At 41.7% G+C, this 14,222-nt stretch overlaps 1 protein-coding gene across 1 annotated transcript in view; it reads left to right on the top strand.

The window, feature by feature from the left end:
• The window catches only part of LOC124048539 (cadherin-23-like), a 548,925-nt gene that overhangs the window by 498,607 nt on the left and 36,096 nt on the right, over positions 1-14,222 (top strand). The window contains exons 50-54 of the mRNA XM_046369416.1: positions 7,675-7,844; positions 8,685-8,822; positions 11,767-11,886; positions 13,165-13,342; positions 13,715-13,926. Coding sequence (XP_046225372.1) covers positions 7,675-7,844; positions 8,685-8,822; positions 11,767-11,886; positions 13,165-13,342; positions 13,715-13,926 — 818 coding nt within the window. The remainder of the gene's footprint in view (positions 1-7,674; positions 7,845-8,684; positions 8,823-11,766; positions 11,887-13,164; positions 13,343-13,714; positions 13,927-14,222) is intronic.

Genomic DNA, 14,222 nt, shown 5'->3' with positions numbered 1-14,222 from the left:
ACGACCCAATGAAGGTGACCTTCCAGAAGACCTTCCAAAACCAGGACGAGAACTGAGGACCTGCCATCGGAGATCATGTAAACCGGAAGTCCGTGGATCTGGAAGACGTTCTGCACCATGAGCTGGGCCGTCTCCTTAGCTGAGGGCAATTTAGGAAGGGGAATAATATAGGCAGCTTTGGAAAACCTGTCCACCACCGTACAGATGGTAGTGTTGCCAGAGGAGGTCAGTCGGAGCTTTCTGCGGAGTCTTGTTCTGTGCACACACAGTACAGTTGGCAACAAACACAGAGACATCAGGAACCATGGTGGGCCACCAAAAACGTTGTTGGACGAAAGCCAAGGTCCGACGGGAGCCAGTATGACGGGTGAATTTCAAGGAATGTGCCCATTCCAGAACAGGAGCATAGGCAGAGTCCGGGAAAAACATCTGGTTAGCCGAGAGTCTGAGCCTTGCGGACCAGACTCTCGATTCCCCAGATGATAGCAGTCGCGAGACAAGAAGTGTAGGGAGGATGGTCTCTGGATCCGATGGTGTAGTAGTGGGGCTGTACAGGCTTCACATTCTTGGACCCCGGGCGGTAGGAGATTAAATTAAATGGAAACGAGTAAATAACAGGGCCCATCTTGCCTGTCTGGAGTTGAGGCGCTTGGCAGTGCGGAGATATTCCAGGTTCTTATGTCCATCCACACCAAGAATGGTTGTTCCACCCCTTCTAACCAGTGCCTCCACTCCAACGCCATCTTGACATCGAGTAACACCATATGAACGGAACCTTGGGAGAGGTGAGTGCAGACAAGGGGGAATCAAGGGTGCTGTAACCCCAAACGAAACGACGGTGGAAATCGACAAACCCCAGGAAACGTTGCAATAGCATTCGATGTGGGTTGAGGCCATTCCACCACCACTCTCATCTTGTCAGGGTCCATCTGAATATTCCCTGCAGTGAGCGATGGAACTCACATTTCTACACCTTCATGAAAGTCTGGTTCTCCATGAGACGCTGGAGGACGTGGCGAACATGGAGGACGTGCTCTTGAGCTGACCTGGAATAAATTAGGTTCTTGTCGAGGTAAACAAACACACATCGATTAAACATGTCTCAGAGCACATCATTGACCAGGGCATGGAACACTGCGGGAGTGTTGATCAGTCCGAACAGAATCACCAGGTACTCATAGTGCCTGGTAACCGTGTTAAAATAAGTCTTCCACCCATCTCCTTCCCGTATCTGAACCAGATGGTAGGTGTTCCAAAGGTCCAACTTGTTGAAGATGATTTCCCCTGGAGAGGCTCGAAAGCTGAGGAGATGAGTGGCAGCGGGAAACGGTTTTTAAACGAGACCAGGGAAGTTGATACACTGATGCAGGGTCTTTGTCCTTCTTTTCCACAAAGAAAACCCTGCCAATCAATCAATAATATAATAATTATTTTAGCAAAAAAATGTACTTTTAATTTACTATCTGTAGAAGCTATGAGAATAGAAAGGTTCAATACATTTGTGAAGCATCATTGTACAGTTGAAAAATATATGGCAAGTAGAAATCCAAAACGGATGATGTTGAGAGATAGTTGGGAGGAGCTGAAGGGTTAGACAAATAACAAGATAACCAATGTAAAACATACAGGGTCTGTAAAATGTATATAGGTTCAGAAACAGTTACAAAAAGAAATCAAACTGGATGGACATCAGAAATAGAGGAAGGACTAAAAAACAAAATATAACTATCATAAAATAGATTGTCTGTAAATTGTGTATAATATGTATAAACTGAAGGTAGAAGCCTAAGTGTTATTGTTTATCAGTTTACTCCCAATTGGGGAAGAGTGGTAGGGTTTGTGGGGAATAATAAAGCTATATTCTAAAAAAAGTATGTCTATATAGGTATGTGTGTGTATGTATGTCTATATAGGTATGTATACAGTGGGGCAAAAAAGTATTTAGTCAGCCACCAATTGTGCAAGTTCTCCCACTTAAAAAGATGAGAGAGGCCTGTAATTTTCATCATAGGTACACTTCAACTATGACAGACAAAATGAGAAAAAAATCCAGAAAATCACATTGTAGGATTTTTAATGAATTTATTTGCAAATTATCACTGTGGTTGCACCAGGGTAGTATCCATAAAGATTTCATCGGCCCCGTAGTCAATGAGAACTCGGATGGATTTGGACTGGCCTCACCACAACAGGGTAGCATAGAGGGGTTTACAAGTAGTAAGGGATTGGAAACTCCCAGTACAGCTCACCAGTGTACTCGTACCTACGAATGAGCCTGGTCTTTTAACGGGCAGGTATATAAGAAAAGTCCAGGCAAAAGGTAAATCAATGCAGGCAAAGGGTCATAATCCAAATCAGAGTCAGGCACGTACTGGACCACAGGCGGTAGGTCAAGTCAGGCAAGGATCAGAACTGGAAGACTAAGAAAAACCAAAACTAGAGCACAGAAAACAGGGGAATACGCTGGTAGGACTTGACGGGATAAGATGAACTGGCAACTGAAAACGCAGGTATAAATACACAGGACATAATAGGGACAAATGGGAGACATCTGGTGGGGGGTGGAGACAAGCAGAAAGACAGGTGAAACAGATCAGGGTGTGACACTAGGCCCGGTTTCCCAAAATTTTCATAGGGGTCTATTGTTTCCAGTACTTCTCTTATATTATCTCCAATGTATCATCCCATGTGAAAACACTTGTCTGATAAGGATGAATAACATCCAACAACACTTTTGTAATTCTATGCGCTATGCATTTTACTATAATTTTTACATCACATTTTTGCATCTGAGGTGTAAGGGGCCTCCAGTCCTTTAGGCGGACTGGAGCTTTATATTTTCCACCTGGGTCCTGTTTTAATAATAGTGAAATCAGACCTTCTTACTGAGTATCTGATAGTTTACATTTTTTATAGTAGTGGTATAAATATGCTTATAACGGAACTCTGGGTACATGGACAAATAATTGATATACCTAAACTAGTATGCCATCCAGCCCTGGAATTTTCCCGAACATAAAGTATTTAATTGCATCAAGAAGTTCCTCTGTAATTTGGCCTTCACATGAGTCTTTCTGTACAGCTGTCAATTATACACTATTAAGAACAATATCCTTACAATTAACTTCAGTTAGTGGAGATGTAGGAGACTAAAATGAAAACATGTGCTTAAAGTCCTTTTCTTTCTCTTTCAAAATATAATTTGGTGAATCGTGGAGGACTCTGTCATTTCTAACACGTTTTGGGGAGTTATTTATGGTAGCAAATCTATATTAATGATAAGAAAATAATTTGCTGCATTTTCACCCATATTCCATCCAGTTTCTTTATTTTTATAAAAACACAAAATCTTTCTTGAATAAGTTCCATCAGTTCTTTTTGTTTTTCCTCTAACTTATTCTGTGCCTCTATGGTATAGTTTTTATTGGTATCTACCTGTCTCTAAATGCACATTTGAAAGTGTCCCATACAATAAGGGGATTTGCTCTACCTACACTACCGTTCAAAAGTTTGGGGTCATTTAGAAAGGTCCTTGATTTTGAAAGAAAAGCACATTTTTTGTCCATTAAAATAACATCAAATTGATCAGAAATACAGTGTAGACATTGTTAATGTTGCAAATGACTTTTGTAGCTGGAAATGACTGATTTTATATGGAATATCTACATAGGCGTACAGATGCCCATTATCAGCAACCATCACTCCTTTGTTCCAATGGCATGCTGTGTTAGCTAATCCAAGTTTATCATTTTAAAAGGCTAATTGATCATTTTAAAACCCTTTTGCAATTATGTTAGCACAGCTGAAAACTGTTGTCCAGATTAGAGAAGCAGCCCTGTGTACTACTCCCTTCAGAGAACAGCGCATACTGTCTCTAACCAGAATTGAAAGAGGAGTGGGGAGGCCTTGGTGCACAACTGAGCAAGAGGACATGTACATTAGAGTGTCTAGTTTGAGAAGCAGACACCTCACAAGTCCTCAACTGGCAGCTTCAATAAAATAGTATCCTCAAAACACCAGTCTCAACATCAACATCTTGTTGATGTCTAAAGACGGACAGTTGTATTGCTTCTTTAATCAGCACAACAATTTTCAGCTGTGCTAACATAGTTGCAAAAGGGTTTTCTAATAATAGCTAACTGCAAAAATGGAGCAGTTAGCTATGCACTTCAACAGTTGCCCAGTTAATGCCCAACAAACTGTCGCTTTTCAGCTTTTATAGAGAAGCACATCCTCTTTGCATTTACGGCAGTCAACAGATAGTGTGTAAAAATCAATTAGTTGTCTGTGCAGATTTTTTTTTGTGCTCCTTTCTGCAAGTTTCCGTACATGTGACTTTCTGTAGATAGCAAACCCATGGGATGTCACATGAATGACCTTAGCTATACGCCCAGTCTTATGTCCCACAAAGACAAGTGTGTATCAGGTTAGAAAAAGCATTAACATATAACAAGAGACAATTCTTTAAAAAGTAAAACACTGGATAGCATGACTAATTCTGTAATTTTCCACAATATCTGGCTTCACCATCATCAACTCATCTAACTCTAGTGAGTTGCCAGAAGCACCAGTCTCCGACATGTTGTGAAGGAACTCTCCGAAGCTGGCTTCATCACCATCAAAATTAATGTCTTTGTTTTGTCTACCTAATTGTTATGTCTACTTAAATGTTTTCTTGTTATCTGCAGGCCTATGCAACTCAGCTTTTAGCTGTGAATGTATAGCCTACAAAATGAAATTAACAGATTAAAAAATAAACCCTTCATATACTATAGTATTAGTACTATAGTATTCATATACCCCGGCATGTAATGTTAACATGGCTGCCATATAATTTTGTAGTGTCATATAAAGAAAATATAGCGCAGAATCCTCCATCTCTAATTAATGGCTTTGAATGTAGCCAATACACTACAGAAAAAGAAACACTTATCTATGGTCTATGTATTTACAGTAGCTACTGTGTATCATGTAAAATCAATTTCATATTGAACCCACTAACAGTGGCAGAGTTGAAATTCACAGAAATGCACCCAGATGTGTTGTGATATACAATTTGCCACACGCTTTGTAAACAACAATCAGTGAAATGCTTAATTACGGACACTTACCAGCAATGCAGAGAAAGAAAATAGAAAATTAATAGAAAAGTAAAACACTTCATAATAAAAGTAATAATAGATACACAATGTGTAATGATAAGGGGTATCAGTATGAGGTGATGTGCAAGATAACGAGGTAATTGAGGTAGATATGTACATATAACTAGGAATAAAGAGACAGATAGTAAACAGTACCAGCAGCATACTTTATGTGATGAGTCAAAAATGTCGGTACAAAAATGGTCAATGCAGCTAGCTATTTGGTTAACTATTTAACTAACTATTTAGCAGTCTTATGGCTGTTCAGGGTCCTGTTGGTTCCAGACATGGTGTATTGGTACCGCTTGTTGTGCGGTAACAGAGACAATTGTTTACGACAGGGTTCTCCAACCCTGTTCCTGGAGAACTACCCTACTGTGGGATTCTGTTCTAACCGCAGTTGAAACTAACCTGATTCTTCTTATCAACCACCTAATTATTAGAATTATGAATGCTAGATTAGGATTGGAGTGAAAATCTACAAAACGGTAGCTCTCCAGGAACAGGGTTGGAGACCCCTGGTCTATGACTTGGGTGGCTGGAGTCTTTGACATTTTTTAGGGCCTTCCTCTGTACCTCTATACCTCTGGCCTGGTATAGAGGTACTAGATGGCAGGGAGCTCAGCCCAAGTGATATACTGGGCCATATGCACTACCCTCTGAAGCGCCTTGCAGTCGGATGCCAAGCAGTTGCCATACCAAGTGGTGATGCAGCCAGTCAAGGTGCTCTCAATGGTGTATATGTAGAAATTTGAGGATCTGAGGGCCCATGACAAATCTTTTCAGGCTCCTGAGGGGGAATAGGCATTGTTGTGCCATCTTTCCGAATCTGTTGGTGTGTTTGGACTATGATAGGTCGTAAGTGATGAGGAAACCGAGGAATTTGAAGGTCTCAACCTGTTCCACTTCAGCCCTGTTGATGTGAATTGGGGCGTGACAATTGAGGGAGAGGTTGTTGTCCTGGCACCACACTGCCATGTCTCTGACCACCTCCATTTAGGCTGTCTCATCGTTGACAGTGATCAGGCCTACCACTGTCGTGACATTGGCAATCTTAATGACGGTATTGGAGTAGTACGCGGCGATGCATTCACGGGTAAACAGGGAATACAGGAGGGGGGCATGCACCCCTGAGGTGCCCCTGTCTGGAGGGTCAGCACGAAGGATATGTTGTTGACGATCCAGTTGCAGAGGGAGGTGTTCATCCCAGGGTTAGTAATGAGCTTGGACGGCACTATGGTGTTGAATGCTGAGCTGTAATCAATTAATATAATTTTAATTGATGTGTTCCTTTTGTCCAAGTGGGAAAGGGAAGTGTGGAGTGCAATATAATTTGCATGATCTGTGGGTCTTTTGGGGTGGTATGCGAATTGGAGTGGGTCCAGGGTGTCTGGGATGATGGTGTTGATGTGAGCCATGACCAGCCTTTCAAAGCATTTCATGGCTACAGATGTGAGTTCTATGGGGTGATAGTAATTTAGACAGGTTACCTTGGCGTTCTTGGGCACATGGATTAGGGTAGTCTGCTTGAAACATGTACAGTAGATATTACAGACTGGGTCAGGGATAGGGTTAGGGTTAGCTGGTCTGGTAGACTCATTTCACTGGGCAGCTCACGGCTGAGTTGCCCTCTGTAATCCGTGATAGTTTGTAAACCCTGTCATGTCCCGACGAGTGTCACATCCGTTGTGGTAGGATTCGATCTTAGTCCTGTATTGATGCTTTGCCTGTTTGATGGTTCATCAGAGGGCATAGCGGAATTTCTCATAAGCGTTCGGGTTAGTGTCCTGCTCCTTGAAAGTGGCAGCTTGAGCCTTTAGCTCAATGTGGATGTTGCCTGTAGTTGAACAGGTGACATGCTGGTAGAAATTAGGTAAAATGGATTTCAGTTTTCCCGAATTAAAATAATCAGCCACTAGGAGTGCCACCTCTTAAGAGGTTATCAAAGAGACACACACCACCCCCTTACCCGACGCTGCTGTTCTGTCCTGCCGATGCATAGAAAAACTAGTTAGTTGTATATTATCCATGTCCTTGTTCAGCCAAGTTTCTGAGAAACATAGGATATTGCAGTTCTTCAGGTCCCGCTAATAGTAATGTCTCGAACATAGCTTGTCCAGTTTCTCCAGTGACTGTAAATTTGCTAGTAGAACAGAGGATAGAGGCGGTTTATTTACTCAGAGCTTTGATTCCTCATATAATTATGAAAATGAATAGCTTGGTATTGAAGCTATATATTTTTGTTTAATCAACCAAACATTCTAAATGCAAACATTCTGCAAACTTTGCATCGGTCACTCAGAATTGCCATGACAATGAAACAGAATGAAATTATTGGATGTAGCATACTGTGCATCATGTAAAATCTGTTTTACATTGAACCCAGAGTTGAAACAAACAAACACACACCCGCACCCACACACACACATAATAGAGCCCAAGCCTGTAATGAGCCTTTATAAGCAAACATCATTCATTCTATTAGTATATTTATGATGAGAAATGTTGCGGTAACCATTGTGTTGTTGTGCAGGTAAGATCGTAGCCTACCGGACGGTGGACTTTGAGCAGGTGCAGTGGCTGAACTTCACAGTGAGAGCCCAGGACCACGGCAGTCCACCCAAAGTGGCTGAGCTTCCTGTCTACCTGCGTATAGTAGATGTCAATGATAACAACCCTATCTTTTCACAACCCTCTTACCAGGTACCAAAAATACTGATTCATAACATACACTGCAAAATGCTTCACCATTAGTAGTACTCACTTGATATCATTTCTATTGTGATGGTCTGCCCCATCCCCTTTTTTGTCCTCTTTTTTTTTCTGTAAAATACATTGTAACATGTATTTGTGAAATGAATGTTGATTTAATTTGATTAGTCAAGAGATCAAAGTGACATTTGTATTTGTATTTATTATGGATCCCATTAGATGCTGCTAAGGCAGCAGCTAATCTTCCTGGGGTCCAGCAAAATTAAGACAATTTTAAAAAAAAAACAATACAATACATTTACAACAGATTTTACAACATATTAAGTGTGTGCCCGCAGGCTCCTACTCTACTACCACATGTCTGTGTTGCTTCCCAGTCCCGCTTTTCCATAAGGTGTATTTATATCTGTTTTTTTTTCATCAAATTTTACTGCTTGCATGAGTTACTTGATGTGGAATAGAGTTCCATGTAGTCATGGCTCTATGTAGTACTGTGTGCCTCCCATAGTCGGTTCTGGGGACTTGGGGACTTGGGGACTGTGAAGAGACCTCTGTTGGCATGTCTTGTGGAGTTTGCGTGGGTGTCCGAGCTGTGTGCCAGTAATTCAAACAGACAGCTTGGTGCATTCAACATATCAATACTTATCACAAATACAAGTAGTGATGAAGTCAATCTCTCTTCCACTTTGAGGCAGGAGAGATTGACAAGCATAATATGAATTTAACTCTCTGTGTACATCCAAGGGCCAGCCTTGCTGCCCTGTTCTGAGCCAATTACATCAAGGTGTTCAGTTTGTGTGTGTCTGTGTGTATGTTGATGTCCCTTTGCAGAAGCCAGTGTTTGAGGATGTTGACTTGGGCACGGTCATAGTGAGAGTCAGAGCCACAGATGCAGACTCTGGCCTCTTCTCTGTCATCGAGTACAGCCTAGTAGATGGAGAGGGCAAGTTTGGCATCACTCCCTCCACTGTGAGTTCTAAAACACACACACACACTTTGTAGTGCATGAAGTGGACTTCACTTTTTTTCTTCACGTATCAATGCACTTCACAAATTGTTGCTGACACTCATTTTTGAGTGATAGTACTGTTTATATTTAGGAGCCTGATCTTTTAAGCCAATATTCTATAAGAAGTACCAGTACTCAAACAGCAGAGTGCTGTTACTCAGTACCGGTGTGCACCTGTCCAATCCAAGCACTGCACTTACGTACAAACACACATACATACACACACACAAACACAGACACACATACACACACAAAACACTCTCCTCTCTTTCATTTTCACTCTCTCTTGTACTCTTTCTTTTTCAAAGAAAATGAACTAACTCATCTAAGTTGACGTATTACACAACTAATGAATTAGGAGTTCAGAAGGCTAAAAATAACCGTTTGTCTGTACACACTGAAGATATCATTGGGAGGCGATAAATAATAATAACGGAGTGCCTATACATACCAATGGAGGTTTGTGACTTGAACATTTAGGAGGATGGGAGATCCACGATATAGGCATGGAATGCACAGAGATGACAAAGCGTGTTTCAAAAATCGTCAAAACAGATTACTTTAAACTAAAGCATTTAATAAAGACTCCCGAGTGGCGCAGCGGTCTAAAGGCATAGCATTTCAGTGCTAGTGGCATCACTATAGACCCTGGTTCGATTCCAGGCTGTATCACATCAGGCTGTGATTTGGCGTCCCATAGGGTGGCGCACAGCATTGCCCGGGTTAGGGTGTGGCCGGGTAGGCCGTCATTGTAAATAATAATTTGTTCTTAACTGACTTGCCTAGTTAAATTAAAAAATACATGTATAGTACAATATTATGGGGAATGGGAGGGCTACTTACAGAGTGTTGGGAATGGATCAGTGATTGAATGAGGGTATGACGCATGAGTTGAGGTGTTCAGAGTCTTGACTTCAGTGCAGGACAGGGGTTGAGATGTTCATATTAAATATAATTAATTTTTTTATATCACTTGAAAGTATTCATTAAAACGCTGGTCCGAGCTGGTGGAACCTTGATGGTAAAAACAATAACACATATAATTAGGCTTCAGTGCAGGACAGGCTCATCATGGATGAATGGTGTTGGAGAAGAGCTCAACTCTTCCACTGAGGGCAAGACAGGATTTGACTAAGAAGACAAAAAACAATAACACAATACACTACAATGTTAGAAAAAGGAGCTAATAATGAATTAGTCCAAGCAAGGAGTAAAAACATTGATATATATGATTGTGTTTGTGTGTGTGATTGACTCTGCAGTACAATATCAACAATATAAAAAATAAAACAATTAGAAACTCCTCTCTCTCTTTCTCTCTCTTCAGACTAGTAATGAGATAAAATTGATAGGGGTACTCACAGTGCTTGGAGAGGAAACATTCAACGTGCCAGTGGATGAGTGGGCACATGAGACGTGGCTATAGTTCATGTCAGGAGAGAGTTAACAATGGTAGCGGAGTGGAGTGGTGATCACTATTCCATTACAGGTGCTTAATTGTAGGTTTGGGCAATGAGTTTCTCCATGAAGTTAAATTAAATCTCATAATTCACAAAGTCAAACAGACTGTGCATCTCGCCCACTTGACACATCAAAGTAGCCCAAGAAACGTTCCTGAATAAAATCATCCACATACCTGACGATAACTGACAACTGCAAGCAGACTGGTGGCACCATACAGTATGTGGCATAACTGTTCACTGCTCTGGCCCCCCAATGGTGGAACAAACTCCCTCACGATGCCAGGACAGCGGAGTCAATCACCACCTTCCGGAGACACCTGAAACCCCACCTCTTTAAGGAATACCTAGGATAGGATAAGTAATCCTTCTCACCCCTCCCCCCTTTAAGATTTAGATGCACTATTGTAAAGTGACTGTTCCACTGGATGTCATAAGGTGAATGCACCAATTTGTAAGTCGCTCTGGATAAGAGCGTCTGCTAAATGACTTAAATGTAAATGTAAATGTATAACTATGGCACCCAGCGATGCAAAACGATCTCTCCCATTGTCAGACACTTTTTACCAGTCCGTGAAACACGCTCAGCTGCCTAGAACGTTCGGCTGCCCAGAGGTGGCATGTGTCAAAACAACAACTGAATGTCTGACAGTCTGACAATGCATGATGGTCGTTAGAATGGTATTGGTTTGAGGATATTGTACGTGTGTGTGACACCTGTTTGAACGAGTGTATTAGACCCACCCCCACACACACACACCTGCATACACACACAACCGACCTGTCTATACCTATGTACTGCATGTAACCACACAGACTTGGATGATATATCATATCTGAGTCCGTGTGGTTCCTCCTTCTCAACCAAATCTGTGGCACAACCTCTTCCAGGTCCTAATAGGCCTACTTATAATCATATGGTTATTATGTGCTAAAAGAGAAAGGATGTCCTTGTTATTAGGCCAATTATAAGGTATAGATTCACAAGGTCACCTATCTGCAGGCATTTCAATGGTGGTGAGCACAGCAACAGGGAGCCAGGGAAACATGCAGTTTACCAAATGCCCTGCTTTAATCTAGAAATATAACTGTGACTTAATTTTAAAAAATGTACTTTATTCTCAATATAAAATGTCACGTTTATTCTCTAAATATTGCCACTTTATTCTCTAAATATTGCCACTTTATTCTCTAAATATTGCCACTTTATTCTAAAAATGTAATTCAGACTTTATTCTCAAAATATTCCCACTATTCTCAGTGTTGACAATTTAAAGTACTATCATGCAAAAATAAACTTTTCCAAATACCACCACCATCACTGTTTATTTAATTTTTTAACTTCACTTGCCCCTAATACTCTTCCGTAGTTTACTACACCTCCTGGCCCGTTCACTGTACTTTATTTTAATAATGATATTTCTCCTCCTCCTTCTCTTCTCAGGGTGACATCTACATTCTGTCTCCACTGGATAGAGAGACTAAAGACCACTTCACCCTGACAGCCATCGCTAGGGATAACCCTGGCGGCAGCCCCAACAACCGACGAGAGAACTCTGTTCAGGTGGGATTCATACTGTAGTAGAACATAAGTAAACTTATCTGAATGCACTGACAGTAAGTCACTCTGGATAAGAGTGTCTGTTAAATGACTAAAATGTGAATGTAAATGTACACTACCATTCAAAAGTTTAGGGTCACTTAGAAATGTCCTTGTTTTTGAAAGAAAAGCACGTTTTTTGTCCATTAAAATAAGATCAAATTGATCAGAAATGCAGTGTAGACATTGTTAATGTTGTAAATGACTATTGTAGCTGGAAACGGCAGGTCTTTTATGAAATATCTACATAGACGTACAGAGGCCGATTATCAGCAACCATCACTCCTGTGTTCCAATGGCACGTTGTGTTAGCTAATCCAAGATTATAATTTTAAAAGGCCAATTTATCATTAGAAACCCCCTTTCCAATTATGTTAGCACAGCTGAAAATTGTTGTGCTGATTAAAGAAGCAATACAACTGGCCTTCTTTACGCTAGTTGAGTATCTGGAGCATCAGCATTTGTGGGTTCAATTACAGGCTCAAAATGGCCAGAAACAAAGAACTGTCTTCTGAAACTCGTCAGTCTATTCTTGTTCTGAGAAATATTCCATGCAAGAAATTGCTAAGAAACTGAAGGTCTCATACAACGCTGTGTACTACTCCCTTCACAGAATAGTGCAAACTGTCTCTAACCAGAATAGAAAGAGGAGTGGGAGGCCCCGGTGCACAACTGAGCAAGAGGACAAGTACATTAGAGTGTCTAGTTTGAGAAACAGACACCTCACAAGTCCTCAACTGGCAGCTTTATTAAATAGTACCCGCAAAACACCAGTCTCAATATCAACAGTGAAGAGGCGACTCCGGGATGCTGACCTTCAAGGCAGAGTTCCTCTGTCCAGTGTCTGTGTTCTTTTTCCCATCTTCATCTTTTCTTTTTATTGGCCAGTCTGAGATATGGCTTTTTCTTTGCAACTCTGCCTAGAAGGCCAGCATCCCGGAGTCACCTCTTCACTGTTGACATTGAGACTGGTGTTTTGCGGGTACTATTTAATGAAGCTGCCAGTTGAGGACTTGTGAGGCATCTGTTTCTCAAACTAGACACTCTAATATACTTTAACAAGGAAAGTGACCCCAAACTTTTGAATGGTAGTGTACATTCAAAATATATCACAGCATTGGTAGTATGTTTATTATGATCCCTGTGGGGCCTGACACCACAACATTGGTATTGCTTGCGCCAGCCACACTCTTACTAACTGATCTACACAGGACCACATAATATTTGTTTTGTCTCTCTCAGGTCTTGGTGACCGTTCTGGATGTGAATGACTTCCGTCCGCGTTTCTCAGAGCGGGCCTTTGAGACCAGTGTATTTGAGAATGAGCCCAGTGGGACGTCTGTGATCACGCTGACTGCCACTGATTTGGACGAGGGGCAGAACGGCCTGCTCTCTTACAGCATGCAGGGCCCGGGGGCAGGTTGGAGCCCTACACACACACACACACACACACACACACACACACACACACACACACACACACACACACACACACACACACACACACACACACACACACACACACACACACACACACACACACACACACACACACACACACTGAGAGGCTTTTGTTCCAGCCCAGCAATTAACACCTCTAATTCAACATATTATGATCTTCATGACCAATTGATTAGTTGAACCAAGTGTGTTAGTGCTGGGCTAGAACAAAATCCTGTATGCCCACTGTTTAACATTTACATGTTTTGTCTCAATTTCTCCCTGCCTTTGATTAACTGTTGGTTACATTCTCTCACTATTTTCTCTCTCTCCCTCTCTATGGTGTTGTCAGATGCCTTCTCTCTGGATGCTGACACAGGTCTGGTGCGTTCTCTCCGTCTGCTGCAGTCCTTTGAGCACTTTAACTTGACGGTGGTGGCTACAGACCAGGGAAGACCACCCCTCTGGGGCACCGCCACCTTACGCATCATCATCATAGATGTCAACGACAACAGGCCCATGTTCGTCAGGCCCGCCAACGGCACCATCATGCACATCATGGAGGTGTGTGTGTGTGTGTGTGTGTGTGTGTGTGTGTGTGTGTGTGTGTGTGTGTGTGTGTGTGTGTGTGTGTGTGTGTGTGTGTGTGTGTGTGTGTGTGTGTGTGTGTGTGTGTGTGTGTTGGTGGCACTACAGTATGATGTTTGTTAGTGGTCCCTAGTAGGATAGTAATAATTGAAGAACATATTAATTATTTTTGGGCATGTACAGTACGAATGTGTTGCTCCACTACACATACACATTGCTACTGTAAAATTCTCTGCAGTTGCATACAAACAGAATATCTAAAATCTCAATGA

Source organism: Oncorhynchus gorbuscha, linkage group LG11 (assembly GCF_021184085.1).
Source record: "Oncorhynchus gorbuscha isolate QuinsamMale2020 ecotype Even-year linkage group LG11, OgorEven_v1.0, whole genome shotgun sequence".
Classification (NCBI taxonomy): Eukaryota; Metazoa; Chordata; class Actinopteri; order Salmoniformes; family Salmonidae; genus Oncorhynchus; species Oncorhynchus gorbuscha.
Note: the sequence above shows the minus strand (reverse complement) of the source record. Positions and strands in the feature narration are given on the sequence as shown.